This window comes from Myotis daubentonii, chromosome 5 (assembly GCF_963259705.1).
Source record: "Myotis daubentonii chromosome 5, mMyoDau2.1, whole genome shotgun sequence".
Taxonomy (NCBI): Eukaryota; Metazoa; Chordata; class Mammalia; order Chiroptera; family Vespertilionidae; genus Myotis; species Myotis daubentonii.
Window position 1 is genome coordinate 42936902 of NC_081844.1, and position 17248 is coordinate 42954149.

Below are 17248 nucleotides of genomic sequence, written 5' to 3' on the forward strand. Positions count from 1 at the left end.
TCTATCCCCTACACTGGGACACCTTTGAGAGTGAAAAGGGATGCTGCTGATAATTGTGCGGAGTCCACAGCAGGCATCCGGGACTGTCTGGGGCAAACAGGGCCATGTGGTTACCCTAACTGCGGGCAGTGTGAGCGAGCCCAGGACATAGGAGAAGGTTTCATCAAGAGTGGGGAAGATGCCAAAGAACACAGAAGCTCTTTCAAAAATGTGCAGGGGAAGTGAGGGGAATTGATTTCTTCCTCTGAATGCTCCTTTCTGTGCGCTCTGTGGTTTTGCTGGAGCAGAAATGGGATGTAGTAGAAAAGGCAGGGGCTTTTGGCACCAGGCCAGCCTTCCTCTATTTCTTGTTATCTGTGTGGCTCTTGGGCATGTTATTTCCTTAGTCTAATTTCTTAATTTGTAAAATGATGACAATCTGCTTTCCAGGGTTGTGAGGATTACATGAGATAAGAGATCGTAAGCATCCAGGACCTAGTAGATACTCAGTAAATGCCAGTACTTTCTGTTTTCACTCTTTCCAGATATTAGAACTTTTAATACCATATGTCAGTTATATTGTAAAATAAAATCTGTGTGTGTGAGGGCACACATGTGGGTGGGTGTGGTCTGATCATTTATTTTTTATATTTTTTCAAAAAATATTTTTTATTGATTTCAGAGAGGAAGGGAGAGGAAGAGAGAGAGATGGACACATCCATGAGAAAGAATCATTGATTGGCTTCCTCCTGCATGTTCCCTACTGGGGATCAAGCCTGCAACCCGGGCCTGTGCCCTGACGGGGAATCAAACCATGACTGCCTGGTTCATAGGGCGATGCTCAACCACTGAGCCACACTGGCAGGGCTGATAGTTTAATTAGTCAACATTTATAATGTTAATGCCATACGATATTTGGTTCTGTTTTAAGCAGCCAACTTAAACTTCAGGTACACAAGCTGTTCATCAGTTAGTGACTGCAAATGATGTCACTCAATGGGTGGTTTGTCCTGGTCCTCCCAATACCTGTAGTGCGGCACTGGTTCTCTGGGTCTCACCTGTGAAAGGAGATGGTGACACCATTATCTCTTGTACCCCTTCCTGTCCCCGCATCCTGGGGTAAGAAACCCAGCCAGCAGGATCAAGTATCTGTTAGACAATCTGTGACTGGTTTCATTGTTTTCTTTTGATGATGTGGGGAAAATAATAGCTCAAATATTTTAAAATGTGCATCTTTTGACTTTGTTCTTTGGCATAGTATTGAAAAGAGATAGATCCCTATGACTTCTGTCGGGGAAACGAGGTGTGCTTTGTAGTGCAGTTCTCATTTTGAAAAGTAGTGTAGGAAAGATTATTATGCCCTCGCACGGGTCTTTTAATGGCACCATTGGATATACAGTGTGTGTGTGTGTGTGTGTGTGTGTGTGTGTGTGTGTGAATGTGGCTAGAACCATCTCTGGCAAAAGAAGTGCATTGTGTAACTGATAACGTTCTGATGGCTTTTGGAAATGCAGTCACAGTGAAGAACCATACTGTACTTCAACTTTCAATAAGTTTGTATGTTTTTTTAATGGAGCTTCTATTTATAGTTAAAATATCCACTTCCTGGTTTTGTAGGGTAAGAAAGGACACAGAGTGAACGTGTTCTGAAGATGTCTTGGGAAAAAAAAAAAAAGTCTCCCGAAAAAGAACATTTCAAAAGCTTACTGGTAACTTATTCCAGTGCCTTGCAATCTTCCCAGCCAGGAAGTTCTTTTTTTTTTTTTTTTTCTGTATCCAACACAAATCCCTGGCCTTGCTGTTCAATCACATTCCTCTCGTCCCGTCCTTAATGGGAAAGAAGCGCTCCCCTGTGCGCTGTCCTTCATAACCTTGCGGGCTGTTGTGCAGCCAGCCTCCTCCCTAGCATCTTTATCTGGCCTAAATAACTGTTTCCTTTCCGCGTCCTCTTAGGACCCATTTCCTAACGTTTTAATCATTTTAGTCGCTCTCCCTTGGACGCTCTCCAACCTCTGCTGGTCTTGCTCAGGTTCAGGTCCAAAATAGCTCTTCGCCAGATAATAATAAAGTTCCTTCTGTGGAAGGGCTGTCCCGTGACCCTCCCGAGCAAGCTGCTCGTTTTTTACCTGACCTTACGCACCTTTAAAAATAACTCACTGCATCGCTCGTTTATACAGTGCCTCGGCCTCAGACAGTTTGCTTCTACTTATATCAGTTTGGGTTTCCCCCATTTTTTATTTGAGCCGTTAGTTTTTACTGCCATCCTAATTAAACTGCCTCCTGTGGTTTCTGTCATCCTTATGGTAGTATCAGCAGTTTGCAGCTATCAACGGGAACTAAAAAAATGTCAACCCAAGATGCTATTGCTTTAGTAGATATTTGTAATTATATGAATACTTGGTTTTAATTTTTACATTTATTTTAGGCATCCTCTTCCCCCAATTGGTATTTGATTGTTGTCTAATTGACTGTGTTTTAGTTTTGGCTTCCAAGTGATAAGTAACTTGAGAGCGGGAACTCTTTATGTTTTAAACCTTTTATCTCTTCTTTACACTTGAAAAAGTAGTAGCTGTTCCATTCAGTAAATGCATCTTGATGGGAGTGATAGATTGTTCACATTCCAGAATTCCAAGGTCCACTTGGATGCATTCACATCTTCATAAGAGAGAGTACCTAGCCACATGTACAGTTTTGGTGCACTTAATGGTATTCATTTTCCATTATTTAAGTCAGCCATGAATGTATTACCCAAAGGCTGGGCAAACCCTCATGAAACTTAGATGTAATTGGATCCTGAATCACAGTTCTCTTGAGGGCGGCCCTGGAAACATTTGTGTTGCACCCACCATGGTGGTCTAGAAATCATGTTTTCCTAGTTTATTAGAAAGAACGTTCTGCTGAATTTAATCAGAAGCATTATAAAAGTTAAAATATGTCACCTATTTTGTCGTATCCCCCAGGCACATTGTCATTCTGACATAGAGGAAAATGAAATGGAGTTACTAGGATGCATGTGATCTTTACCAAACACCTTGTGATTTCCCTGCTTGAAAATCTCTGCTTTGGGAATGAAAATGTTACGAGTAATCATGGCCTCTGTTTTGATGCAGATTATCGACCTCCTAAGCAATTCCCGTGTCAGGTAATTCTGTGGATGGTAGGAAGCTCAGGTCCTGATGTGGTTAGCAGTAGCACCTTCCCAGAAGAGGCAACATGCACATTCACAATGAAATTACAATTCTTGAGAACAAAGAGGGAAGGGGGAAGAAAAGGGTAGTTAGGAGAATAAATCAGCCCCAAGACACTCTTTGCAATTCTTGAATCATGGACCGGCCAACTCTGATATGAAACCCCACAGGGACCCCGGGCTCTCTAGTGCAGACACCTGTGCAGGATGATGATTCTCTGTGATTGTTAATGTATCAAATATTTCACTAAAGGGCATAGATATACCTCGAGTTTTTATTAACTTTCAAGAGACTAAGCTATGTGATACCCACAAGTAAGTCACACTGAAGTCTACCTAACACAGGGGTAGGGAACCTTTTTTCTGCCAAGGGCCATTTGGATATTATGTATAACATCATTCGCAAGCCATACGTTCATTATCAGCTTAACAATTAGCCTGCTATATTTGGTCAGACATTTAATTAACTCACTCCTAATGCCTTAGAAGGGCCAGACCGAATGATTTTGCGGGCCGTATATGGCCCTTGGGCTGGAGGTTCCCCACCCCGGAGTCCTAACATTTCATTATAGATGAAAGAGAATGGCATAGCTCAAGGATCAGCGTGTTAGGAGGACTTGGTAACGGTAGAAATGTGTCACGCGGTGGTTTCTAGGTATGTTATGAATGAAGAAGGGCTTTGTGTGGAAGGAGTGGCAATGCTATATGAATATTTATATGACAGTTTGCGTGTGTTGCTAGGTTAAGTTTCTTCTTTGTGATTCTAGCTTTCTTTATTTCCTGGACTGAGAGGCATTTATTTTCCACATTAACCTGATATGTAAATTTCTCAGCCCCTGCTGGTAGCTTTTTTCTCCTTCCAATTTAGTGGTATCAGGTCCGTGTCTGGGCAGGGAGTAAACCATCATTAACAACTAGCTAGTGCAGCCGTGGGCAAACTACGGCCCGCGGGCCGGATCCAGCCCGTTTGAAATGAATAAAACTAAAATAAAAAAAGACCGTACCCTTTTATGTAATGATGTTTACTTTGAATTTATATTAGTTCACAAAAACACTCCGTCCATGCTTTTGTTCCGGCCCTCTGGTCCAGTTTAAGAACCCATTGTGGCCCTCGAGTCAAAAAGTTTGCCCACCCCTGAGCTAGTGTCTTGTCTTTGTTTAACTGCAGCCAGGCTATGGTCTACCAATTCCTTCTGTAACTGGGAGCTGTTAGCCAATGTGGGATTTATCTAATATGGCTTATGTTCAGTGATTATATATTGAGATTTGGAATGTATGGAAAGGACGCATGTAGCAGTTGTTCAGTATACATTTCTTCTCTGTGCCTGGGCTGAAAGGCACCATTTCTTGGCACTGTTATCAGACACATGGGCATATTAGACAAAAGAACCAAAGAGGTGGGGGTAAAGATAGATTAAAACCAAAATCGATTTTCAGTTTGACACTTACTATCAGTTTTCCTAGTCAGGTGAGTGTTATCTGACAAGTATGCAGAGTTGCTAATTCTTGGCAGCCATGCACTAGATAATACAATCTGCAAAGTCGGGGGTAATTAGATCACAACTGTCTATCGATAGCCTTAGAATGGCAACCGTAGCAGTTTTAGTTGGACAGCAGAATCACTTTGAAATGGTCATGGGATCATTTTAAGAGCTGATCCTATGGAATAATGTCTATCCGACCCAAGAAAGTAAATTATTGACTACCTCAACTTGGGGGAAAATATGTAACAAGATGTTTTGTGACCTTGAAAGGGTGAAGCAATGGTTTAGTAACTGTGTTCCGTTTGTTGCATCCAGGTTAGCCATGGATGAATTCGTTCTGTCCTCAAAGAATTGGTTTTGCAATGATGTCACTATAAAAGGATGCTGTGGTAATAAATTTCATAAGCTGAAACACTCAACATGCCCCCAAATGTGAAAATGCAGGTCTTCCTTTTATATACTAAGTGCAACCTGAAACTTTAGGTCGCGTTTACCTTCCACATCTCATGTGCTTCTTGAGTCTCTGGTCAGCCTACCAGAGCTCCTATCCCTGTAGACAGTTTTCATTCCTGATAAGTACACTTATTTTGCACAATCAAAGGTGATCTGAACAATCATACATAGTTTTTCTGTTGTTGTTTTTTTAAACATACTTTTATTGATTTCAGAGAGGAAGGGAGAGGAAGATAGAAACATCAATGAGAGAGAATCATTGATCAGCTGCCTCCTGCACACCCCTTACTGGGGATCGAGCCCACAACCCAGGCATGTGCCCTTGACTGGAATCGAACCAGGGGCCCTTCAGCCCGAAGGCTGATGCTCTATCCACTGAGCCAAACTGGTCAGGGCTTACATAGTTTTGATTAATGAACATGCTAGGCTTTTTTTTTTTTTTTTGGTAAGGTTCGAACAAAGAATGATATCACTAGCAGTTTTGTAATAAAATAAATACAGATTAAAGACTGGAACCATTTCTGGTAGACTGTGCAGCCCTAAATCATTCAAAAGTAATGAAGCAGTTTTCTGCAACAGATTGTGTTTCCTTATGAAGGAAGCCACCTTTGTTCCATGTCCCTGATGCATTCCTTGAAGGTGAGGTCACTGCATTACTGATATCTTTTTCCTTTCAGAAAAAAGGGAGATGTGGCCCGCTCCCAATGCATTCCATTTCTCACAGCCTGTAAAATAAGCTTAAATGTACCTGTCAATTAAAAGCTTTTGAAGGACAAAAGCCAACCTCCGAGGCTTTGTGAGCCATGAATTGACAATAAAAGACAGTATGCTTCTGTTTTTCAGATAGCCTGTTTAAGGACAAAAGAACTATTCACTCCTACATGACTTTCATGTAGTTGTATTAAGAGGGGGGAGGATGGTCATTTTGGGGGCACGATTTTAAGGCTGCCCGACTGCAATGATTTGAAACCTGTTTTCAGTTATTCAGACTAATAAAGCCACTGAGTGTGTATCTGTGGATAGAGATATAAATGTCTTCATATCTATATCTTTAGATGGAATTAAATATAAGAAGTAGCTGCCCATCCCCTATAAAATCTAAGCTTTTAGAGCAGGGGTAGGGACAGTCCGTCCCGTGGGCCATATAAGGCCCGTGAAATTATTTGATCTGGCTCTGCCTGGCATTAGGGGTGAGTTAATTATATGTTTGACCAAATACAGCAGGTTAATTTTTAAGTTGCTAATTTTGTATGGCCGGAGATTGATGTTATAAATATCCAAATGGCCCTTGGTAGGAAAAAGGTTCCCCACCTCTGATTTAGAGACTGTCCGGGTAAGCTCAAACTGTCGAAATAGTCTCCGACTATAATCTTCCCAGTCCACCTGTGTTGCCTAAGAGTCATTCCCTTGCATCTCAGTTAGTGTGACATGACACTTTCTTGATCAAAACTATACAGTGACCCACGAGACAAGTCATATAACTGAGCCATGCCATTTCCTCCACCTTATCGGACACTCATTCTATATTTTGCTTCAGCGATACAGATTCTCTTGCTGTTCATCAAACCACCAAGGCCTGGGGCCTTAGCACCTGCTTTTTGCCCTGCCTCAAGGGAAGGTCTTCCCCCCAGATTTCAACATGGCTCGCACCTTTACTTCAGTTCCATCTCTTCTCAAATGCCATTTCCTCTGACCACCATATCCAAATAAGCCCCTCCCTCTCCTCCTGTCAGTCTTCCTGCCTTGCCCTGTTTTATTTTTCTTGGTAGTACTTATGTCCATTTAAAATTATATATTTATTTGTCTACTCCCTATCCATCCCCCCAATAGACAGGAAGGTCTATGAGGTCCAGGACTTGGACTAAACTTATCCCTGTCTGTATCCTCAGCTGCTGGAACAACACCTGGTACATAGTAGGGCCTCAGTAAGAGTTTGTTAAATGAACAAATCCGCAAGTGAGGTTTACTTGATGTTATGTTGGTCTCAGTTGCTCTGCCAACCTCATATTGAAAAACGTGGCAAACAGGAAAATGATTGTTAATCATTTCAGATGTTTAGGTTGGAACTAAGAATTTTTATAGAGAAGAGAATTAAAGTGTCATACTTGCTCGTAGGGTGATTCATTTTATGTTGTTTTATGAAGATAAACGTGGAATGATTTAAAAAAAATAATCTTGCCATGAGTCTTTATTTTTTTTTTCAACCTAGGAGATGAGCAACATGATTTCAAACTACAGCAGTATCTCTGCTTTTAGCTTTCGGAAATGAATACGTACCCTTTGTAACCGACTGCGTCGGTGGAATTCAGTACTCATACTTTTAAAGCTACCCAGGACACCAGATAATGAGGGTATAGCAAGGAATGCTGTCTTTTGCATATATTTCTGCAACTCCTGTGCTTAACATCTTCTTGGGAAGAGAAGTGACATTGTTTTCTGTACCTAAAACTGTTTAAGAAGTGGGTGGAAACACCTATTAATCTTGGCTGTGTCGTGACTTGAGCATATTTCCTCCTATGAGGTAGTGTGGATTCAAATTAGCCTTCAGATATCCTTTATTTTTCCTTTGCAGAATAATACAACTGGATTGTGGGTGGATTCTGGTGAGTGTCCTGAGCCTGTTGATTAATGTCAGGAATGAATTTCCTTTTTCTAATCTAATCCTGGCTGCATACATTACAAGTGGAATTCATTTAAGTGTCTCTGTAGGCACTCATAAACATGACTGCAGTCACATGTCTCACCAAAGACCATACTGAAATCTGCACGCGTTTTCTCTAGCTTATTGACACGGCGAGTCACAGCCTGCTGAAAATCCTCCTTTCCTATGTTGCCTTCTGTGTCCAACAATGGAATCTCACCGACAGGTGCTTCTGTGCTTCCCCATGTATTGGTCCTTGGTTTGCTTTCCGCATAGAATTTAGAAGATGTCTTCTCTACTCCCTAATGGGGAATCACCGAAAACTATTTTGGGCAGTTCTGCAAGGTCACTGTAAGTAAGTAGGCAGCGAATTCAAGCTGGGGTTGCAACTCTCGGTGTCAGCATCTGAATCATCACAGACACTCACTGAGCTGTTCCAGCCCAGCCCTGCTTTGGGAAACGGGACATTTCACAGGGGTGTTTCCCTTTCCTATTTCTGTTCCCACTGTCAGCTACAGAGTTTCCATCATGCTCCGCCCCTTAGACTCAGATCCCAAGGTCCGCACCCCCTGAGTTGTCTCCAGTTAGGTCATGCTCTTCTCTCTGGCCCCAGCACAAGATGGTGGCCCCTCCCATGCCTGTGTGTAACGATTATTTGTAACCTTCCAGATTGCAGCCTCAGGGTCAAAGCTCAGCCAGGGATCGTGGTGATCTCCAGCTGGCCGCCAGGCTTCCCCAGCTCCTGGCTCTAGCTCCCACCTTCACACTTGCCTCACCTCATCAGGCCTGTGGGTTCGCTCTGTGGCTTCCCTCACTTGTCATGGGCTCATGACTGTCCTCTGGATCAGGTACACACCTCTGAGGTTGCTGTGGACACCGGCCACCATTCATTCACTCAGTAAATATTTATTTGGGGAAAAGCTCCCTGAGCTGGTTTGACTGCCTCCCCTGTGCAGGCGCTGCAATCTCTGTGTAAACCCATCACGCTTGCTTTTTCTCACCCTCCCCTCTTCCCTGCACCTTTTCACTTTTTGTTTGCCTTTTCTTGTCCCTCCTCCTGCCTACCCCCTCCCAGCCCCATCTCCAGTTTCAGTGTCTGAGCTTTGTCTTACTCTGTTCAACAGTCCCTGATGCCCTTTTTAAATTACTTAACTACATTTGATTCACAGTAGAAAAACCAATAGAGAATAAAGAACATAGTAGCCCGGCTGGTGCGCCTCAGTGGTTGAGCATCAACCTATGAACCAGGAAGTCACTGGTTCGATTCCCAATCAGGGCAATGCCCAGGTTGTGGGCTCGATCCCCAGTGTGGGATGTGTAAGAGGCAGCTGATGGATGATTCTCTTTCATCACTGATGTTTCTGTCTCCTTTCCTTTCTGATATCAATAAAAAAATAAAAATAAAAAAAGAACATAGTAAAAGGCAGGTTTAAGAGCACACATCTCTAATGTTCCTGCAAAACGGAACTTTATCTCCTCCCACCTTCCTTTTTCAAAGAAGAGCTATGAGCTGATTCAAGTTTTTCTACAACGGCCTTGCAAGATCGTCCTATTTACTAGGAATTATTTTATAGAGGAAAAATTTGAATTGGCTTTTAGTTGCAGAGTAAGTAATTGCTAGTTAAGTGACTTACATTCGTGGGTCAGATCCAGGTAATGTAAATTTGCCTCTCTTAAAAAATGAAAATTGAAAAATTGAGAAATGGAATTTGTTCCTTGGTAATCTGATTTGTAGAAAGTGGGGAACAAAGGATTCCAAACAGGGCGTTTAAAAATCAGTTCTAATTAATTGTGTGTGCAGATGCATCAGCTTAGATTGGGAGGCAATTAGTCTAATTATGTTTAAAATACAGTTGCATGCTTAAATAGATAATCACACCCTCAGGCCTGCCTATCTTTTTCTGTTTTCCCCTTTAGGCATGTAGTGAATTTTTTGGCCATGAAGCATGTCCTCATCAGTGTCTTTTTTAGCAGAACAAAGTGACAGAATACTCATGAGCAGGATTGCACATCATCCCAGCTCAGCCCGATATTTCAGAGATAATACCCACATAACATACCTAGATGGAAAGATTAAGATATGCTGGGGAAAATGTAAAATCCTCCCTCCCCCTTAAATCTTATTTTTGGAAGGTTGAGTTCTCTCTGTAAACTATTTTTCTCAGGCTCCAATTTGGAGGAAACTATAGCTGAGTCCTATTGTGAATGGTATGAAAGAATTTAATTGCAGAGTAAAACTTGAATAAGTTAACACCTTGCCTAACAATATACTATTAGCACGAAATACTCAGTTGCAGACAAGGGAGAGGGGCCAGGTAAAATTGCCCAGGTAAAATTGTCTGGAGTAGTTTTATACCCATCAGGTCATCAGTTGGTACAGCTTACAGTGGATGTGACACTCCTGAAGAAACTGTGCTTTCCTTTCCAAGTTAAGCAATTGGTATTTATACAGGTGAATGAACAGAGATACTTTCCCTGCCTTTCATTAAAAACTAATGTGACCATTTTTCTCTTCAGTAGATTGTTTTATGGGAAGAATCTATTGAAGGTGGTCTTGTATAAATACTCCCCTATTGCCCTTCCTTTGGTTTCTGGTAGCATTAAAAATGATTTATAAATTACATTTTCATTTTATAGGATATCCTGCAGTTATAAGACTACAGTCTTTATTTCTGATCTTCCGTGGTGATTTTGCTTTTTCTTTCGGCAGTGCTGACTGTATTTCTGACCAATTTTTTTGTAGCAGAAAACTGAAGGTTACTATCATTGCTTTATTTATACTGGATTATGTGGTTTCACCATGTAGGCTTTCACCCACTGGAATGGGATCTTGAGGCTGGATAGATAGCTGGTGTGTTAGGACAGTTGGAGCTTTGTTTTCTGGACTGTTTTTGCTAATCTCTCTATATAAAACCCTAATATGCAAATAGACCGAATGGCAGGACAACCGAACAACTGAAGGACTGGTCACTATGACATGCGCTGACCACCGGGGGGTGTGCGGAACATGGCAGCGTCAGCTGCGGCGGGATGGTGGAGCAGGTGAGCGGGGGACACCAGACCCAGGTGGGGTGCCGGTTGCTGTCATTGGGGAGAGCCTCTGGTGGTTACTAAAAATACTTTGCTCCAGTGGGCCACGTTCCCACCTGGTGCTCGCACCCGCTGCCGGCGCCCGGCACCGGCCCTGATTGCTCGATGCCGTCAGCAGGTGCGAGTGGCGGCTGCTGGCCCTGATTGTCCCTGAGGGCTTCTCCACCTCCCCCTGCTTCCAAATGACATGTCTATAATTTCTGGCCTTCCAGTATGCACACTCATTAGGGTCTTCTGTTCACATGTCATCCATAGATAGACACAGGCTTACATCTAAGTGGATTTGTTCAGAGGTGACAAACGAAAAAAGTTTCATTTTATTTCCTTCTTTGAGGCTATCTTGCCAGAGTTGGTAGAGTTAAACTTGTGTTTGAGAGCTTCATCCTTCCTTTTATCTTTGTAACAACCTACTCTTCTTATTATGGAAAACGTAAGACATTTTTCAAACTGTAGACCCATTGAGGAGTTTGGTTTGTGTTACAGCAAAAGGTAGATATATTATTTTAGCAGATGTGTGATGGCCAGTCATAGTATCATCGTGATGGAATATCTGCTTACAGATACTGGATGTGTTTGCTGCCATGTATTTTCCTCTGTGTGTTAAATGATCTATATAAATACATGACTGTGTTTTATGTGACCTTAACTAAGAACTGGGTAACTCACATTGTTGGTACCTTTAGGACCTTTTTCACACACAGCCTTATATACCAAACTTTTTAATGAAACATTAAATAATAGAACAATTTAAAGATATTAAAGGAATTGAAAGATTATAACAACAGTACTGGAAAACACTGACAAGTTTAGAAAAGCTTAGCTCTGTGGGGGTGTCCCTGTGTCCTAGTTAAATATGTGCAACTTAAAAAAAATTATTCTGTCTTATGTATTATTTTTTTTAGACATTCTTCACATAACAGTTTATTGTCAATATTCCTACATGCATTTTTCTTACTTAGGACACTGGGTTCTGTATCTTTCCCCATCAAGTAATGGTGGTTATAGTTAGATGAATTTAAGTTATTAATTTATGGTCTAGGAGAATATAGATTGATTGACATTCTGGCATTGGCAGTATATTGTCTTCTTGAATCTACAAAAAAGATGTCTTGTAAAACTCTAGAATTGGAAGAAAGAGATCCTCTATCCAATGTCTTTTTTTAGAAAACTGGGAAGAGCTTTTACAAAAGCAGCAGGAAGTACCTACTGAATCAGCACTGGCCCATTGTGTAGAGGGGTTTGCAAATTTCTAATTAAGCCACAGAATACTTAGGTCCTCAATTCACATAGAAAAAAAAAATTAATGGTGGTGAGATGCGCGCAGGTGGTGTGTAGGGCAGCACATGCAATGCCTGACAGTGAAAATTAGAAAAAGTAATATGTGTGGAAACAACAAGAAAAATGGAAACAGTGTCTTAAAAAAAAAAAAAGTGGAAGAATAACAGCAGAGTCCCTCCATGTGATTTTAAGATCAGACAAAAGAATGGCCGGAGTGTAATGGGAGCGTGTAGAAGCCTGTAGCTAAATCAGAAATGAACAGGAATGCAGTTCCAAACCTCGTTTACTGCTCTTTAGTCTGTTGTCCTAGAGACAGACTTAACATATTGACTTTGGCAAACTTCAGGGTAGCTTGCCGCGTCTGCAGCTATTTAAGTGGAAATCTGAATTTGTGATTTGAAAATATACGTTTACTGTGGTTAGTGCAACAAATTACATTTGGGGTCGGGTGGGAATTCCCAGAAGGGCCCGAGTTATCTTCTAGAAAATAATGAAATAAATGGGTCAAATAAAGAATTCTGATTCTCAAGAGTTCAAATAGGGAGAGGCAGAAAAGGAAAGCAAGGCTCATTGAAAACCCAGGGCAAGAGGCTGTTGAGACCAGTTTAAATTTCAGGCACCCTCTCACTTTGTAGTGTGACAGAGGTAACTGGAAAATGTAGATAGCAACATTAGTAGTCACGGGGGTGCTTAAAATATCGTTGAAAGGTTAAAATGAGAAATTTAGCTTAGAATGATCAAGAGCCCATTCAGTTCCAATTTTCAGTGATTCCTAAAAACCAAGTAAGGTTTTCAGCTTTCTCTGACTCTGCCTGCCATGCTTTGCCTTTTGGTGGTGTTGTTAGATTTCAAAGTTTTTCTTGAAAAACTATTAATCCAACTAGGGATTGTTTCAAAAGTGTCAAATGAAAAAAAAATCATGGAGTTGGGAGAAGGGGCTTGAAGACTGGACAGCTATCATGAAAATGAATTCTCTTCCCTGCAGCTCTGTTTTTCAAGACCACTCGTATTGGAAACACCAGGGCGCTAATTGAAAAATGCGGATTCCTAGTCTCGCCTCAGGCCCACAGATTTTGATTTCTTGGGAGTAGGACACAGGAATCTGTATTTTGAACATGTTCTTCTGCCCACTGATGTTTAAGGGAAAACACTTCCAAAATTTGAGTGCAACTCTTAGCGATTAAGACATACACATTTAATGTTTCAGATCTCTCTTTCCTCTGGGTATCGTTTTGGAAGTGGTATTTCGTCCTAAACATATTGCTGAAAGGGAAAGGTTAATTAGATGCTAGAACTTGAGGCACTGCACAAGTGAGGTGTCTGTGTGGGTAGAAAAGTTTTCATGGAAAGAACTTTTATGTTTGTGATTAAATCATATGTCAGATTGATGATTGGAATGGTTTAGGTAGAGTATTTCCCTTTGGGAGCAGTGGCAGAGAATCATTAAGCATTAGAACTTGTACTCCTATTAAAAATGAAGCCCTGGCAGGTGGCTCAGTAGCAGAGCGTTGACCGGAGCTCCGTAGGGTCCAGGATTTGATTCCCAGTCAAGGGCACACACCTGGGTTGCAAGTTCGATCCCCAGCCCCGGTTGGGATGGGCTTGTGCAGGAAGCAACCAGTTGATGTGTCTGTCTGTCTGTTTCGTTCTCTCTCTCTCCCCGCTTCTCCTTTCCACTCTCTCTAAAAAAATCAGTGGAAAAATATCCTCTGGTTAGGATTAACAACAAAAAAAATGTATTCTAGTTGAAGTAGAGAAATATTTGATTAAGACTCAAATCCCTTCCTTCCCATCAAAGGATCCTATTTATAATATTTTTGGCACATAAGCTATATTGTTCATATATATAATCTTCATATTTTATTCAAAATATGAATGATGTGAAACTCAGATGACCTAAAACTTTATATCATTAAAGAAATGTTTTTATTGATTTGAGAGAGAGAGAGAGAGAGAGAGAGAGAGAGAGAAACATGGAGGAGAGGAAAACATTGATTAGCTGCCTCCTGCATGCCCCTTACTGGGGATCAAGCCCACAACCTGGGCTTGTACCCTGACCTGAAATCGAACCTGAGACCTCTCGGTGTATGGGATGATGCTCAACCTACTGAGCAACACTGGCCAGGGCTTTATGTCTATTTTAAAGATCAGTTTTGAATGTTATGCTTTCTGCTGTTTAAACTACCTGGTTAACAGACTTAGAGACCCCGGCCGTATGGGCCAGAGATGCCTATGGCATTGACTTTGCCATGTATCACAGAGCCTTATGGGTGAGAGCTAGCCCCATGTTCCTGGGTCTACTTGTCAGAATGGCATTTCAGTCGGATCTCAGCCTGTGGTTTTGAGTTCTCATTTTAGAAAGATAGCCACACTCACCTTTGGTTTAGATGCATTTCTGGAGCAGCTGAACGTGGGCCCTGACTCCAGGACGTGCCCAGGTGGAGCTCAGGTGTGCTGATGTTGGTAGTGGGCCTGTATGGAAGCACATATCATGGGTCAGGTGCTTACCAACCCGTCTGTTCCCCAAAGGCTTTAGTTTAGTGAATGGTGGTTTAAATACAAACAGAACCCGCAGAAATCCAGACCAAGCAATTCTATAGAGAATTGGGGCTGAATTTTACTGCCTTTCTGCTGAAGGGTGAATATGTTGAAGGAAATCTATTCAAGTCTCTTCTAAAGAGTATATAGCATGTATTTCCTGTATTAATTGGGGAATGTTTAAACTTAGGTTCATTTCCAATAGACTTGAGCAGGGGTATAGGTTTAAATTTTTTTAGCCCCTAGTAGATGGTTTAAAAAGAAGACTTTAGCCCTAATCGGTTTGGCTCAGTGGATAGAGCGTCGGCCTGCGGACTGAAGGGTCCCAGGTTCAATTTCGGTCAAGGGCATGTACCTTGGTTGAGGGCACATCCCCAGTAGAGGGTGTGCAGGAGGCAGCTGATTGATGTTTCTCTCCCATCGATGTTTCTAACTCTCTATCCCCCTTCCTTCCTCTCTGTAAAAAATCAATAAAATATATTTCCAAAAATAATTAAATAAATAAAAGGAAGACTTTACTTCTTTCTACAAGGCCTCCCTGCAATGAGAAGATGCTTAGACGATGTTTAGTTAGGTCTTCTAAGCACATGGGCCATTGTATTATGAGGGGCTGCTATAGAAGCGGTGTAAGTCAGGTCAAGAATAAAGCAGGTTAGTATCCTAAGGTGGTCACCATTTCTCAAACCAGTTCCTTAAATATTTAAGTGAAACTGCATTTATTATAAAACACCTTTTAATTCATTAAATGACTTTGAATAAGTTGGTTGTCTTAAGATCCCACTCTTAGATGTTCCAGTGTACACTTTGAGAGTTTGTGCTTTGTAAATCTCATTGTAGACCTTAATTATCTTTAAAGAAAAGTTTTTAATTGATAGGTTTCATGTTATAATTGACAGTTAATTGATTGTAATGATTCTGCTTTAACATACTGCACTCATTTCATTGGTGTAGAAATGTTTGATGGAGAGGTGGACGTTGCTAAAGCTGGACTTGTTAAACATTTTAAACCTTAGATGGTGCCTTTTAGTTTCTTAGGAGAAGTCTTTGAACAGTTAATTGAATAAAAACACATAGAATATGCACACTGAGTAGCAGTGACTAGTTCCAAGGTCGATCCTTACAGATGCCTGTTTTGTTTTCCGAACAACACTCGTGACTCAGAGTCTGCATATTAACCTCTCGTTATTTCTCTCTATGCTTGACTTCAGGAACGTCAGCTCCTTTCTGTATTTCACTTGCGCACTTGGCCTGCATCATATTCTTCATGGTTTAATAGAAATATGTAATGGTAACAAAAATAGTCCCTTTCTACAAAGTAGGTAGAGTTATAATGTTTCTTATTGATGCAGTTTTGGCTGAAACAGAGGACCATGTAAGGTTGTGAAAAGGCAAAAATCCCATGTTGAAGAGGGAAGTAAATAAGAAAAAAAGATTGGTGAAGCATTACTGAAATGAGCCAAATGTATATTTTAATTTTTAAGAGTTGAGCAAGAGCAGTGGCAACAAACTATCATTTTTGACAGTGCATGAAAGACCAGTATGGTATCTAGAAACAGGAAAAGGGCCAGGGAGAAAAAAAAAAGTTAGTTTGGAAATTATTTACCTGTCAATTTTTATGTCGAAATAGTTAGATATCCTAAAAATCAAATAGGAGGAAAAAGGACCAGGAAGCTGTAAATGCTGCTTTTGCAGTGATAAAAGGAGGCAGAACCAAATGCCCATGATAAAAGAATTCTTAGACCGCTCGGCCACGCTACCTGCGAGATAAAAGAATTCTTTATAGCAGTATATTAGCGCAGCCAAAACACTTTCAGAGGCGGAAGTGGGTGTCCCCTGAGCTAAGGAGCCTGTAGTAAGTTTTGTTTAGCACTGAGATGAGGTGGAGGAGTAAACCCTGGTGCATTGTTGACTGAGTTGTGCCAGAGTAATGGAGGCAATGACTTGTTCATTGTGACAGCAGCACAGAGTTGAGCCTTGACCTTTCTGTTGTCAAATCTGATCTTGAGAAAGTCCGTTCACCCTGATAGACAGTAGCCCTTGGTTCTCAGCTTCTGTCCCTCACAGGTGTCTATTAGGACAGATCCGTAAGGATGTGCTGTGTGTTTGGGACAGAGGCGTCCCATAGATTCTTGCATTGGTAAATTGGGAAGGCAGTGGAGTATCTATGGCAGCTTTACAGTATGTTCTGTGTTTTTCCTAGTGGTGAAGATGGCTTGTGGCCACACCATTTGGCCAGGGCCAGAGTTCCCCCATGGACCAAACACCTGGTGGACTTCCTTCCCCTCTGCTGGACTTGGGCTGCCGTCCAATCCTGAAGACACTCTCAGTTATCAGCTTTTCTTTTGGGAGCCTCACGCCTCAGTATTATCATGTCTCACCAGTCACACTGTAGAAAAGATAATGGTATTTGAGCAACATTTTTCTAAAGGTGTCCTGAAGTGGTGACCGAGTGTTTACAGAGGTTGTATTGTCCTCTGGCTCACCCCTTTGTTATGAGGTTCAGTCTCTTGTCAAACGGATGCTTTTAGCTTCCCATCTTCTAGGTCCCAGGAAGAGGAATGGTTTTTATTTTATTTTCTTATTTATTGTCTAAAGTTT

At 41.4% G+C, this 17248-nt stretch overlaps 1 protein-coding gene across 6 annotated transcripts in view; it reads left to right on the forward strand.

Moving 5' to 3' along the window:
- The window catches only part of SH3RF1 (SH3 domain containing ring finger 1), a 168586-nt gene that overhangs the window by 12467 nt on the left and 138871 nt on the right, over nt 1-17248 (forward strand). Inside the window, exon 2 of one of the 6 annotated variants that reach the window (XM_059697666.1) lies at nt 2940-3121. The exons of the other annotated variants lie outside the window; for them this stretch is intronic. Coding sequence (XP_059553649.1) covers nt 2987-3121 — 135 coding nt within the window. The 5' untranslated portion in view covers nt 2940-2986. The remainder of the gene's footprint in view (nt 1-2939; nt 3122-17248) is intronic. 6 annotated transcript variants of the gene reach the window in all.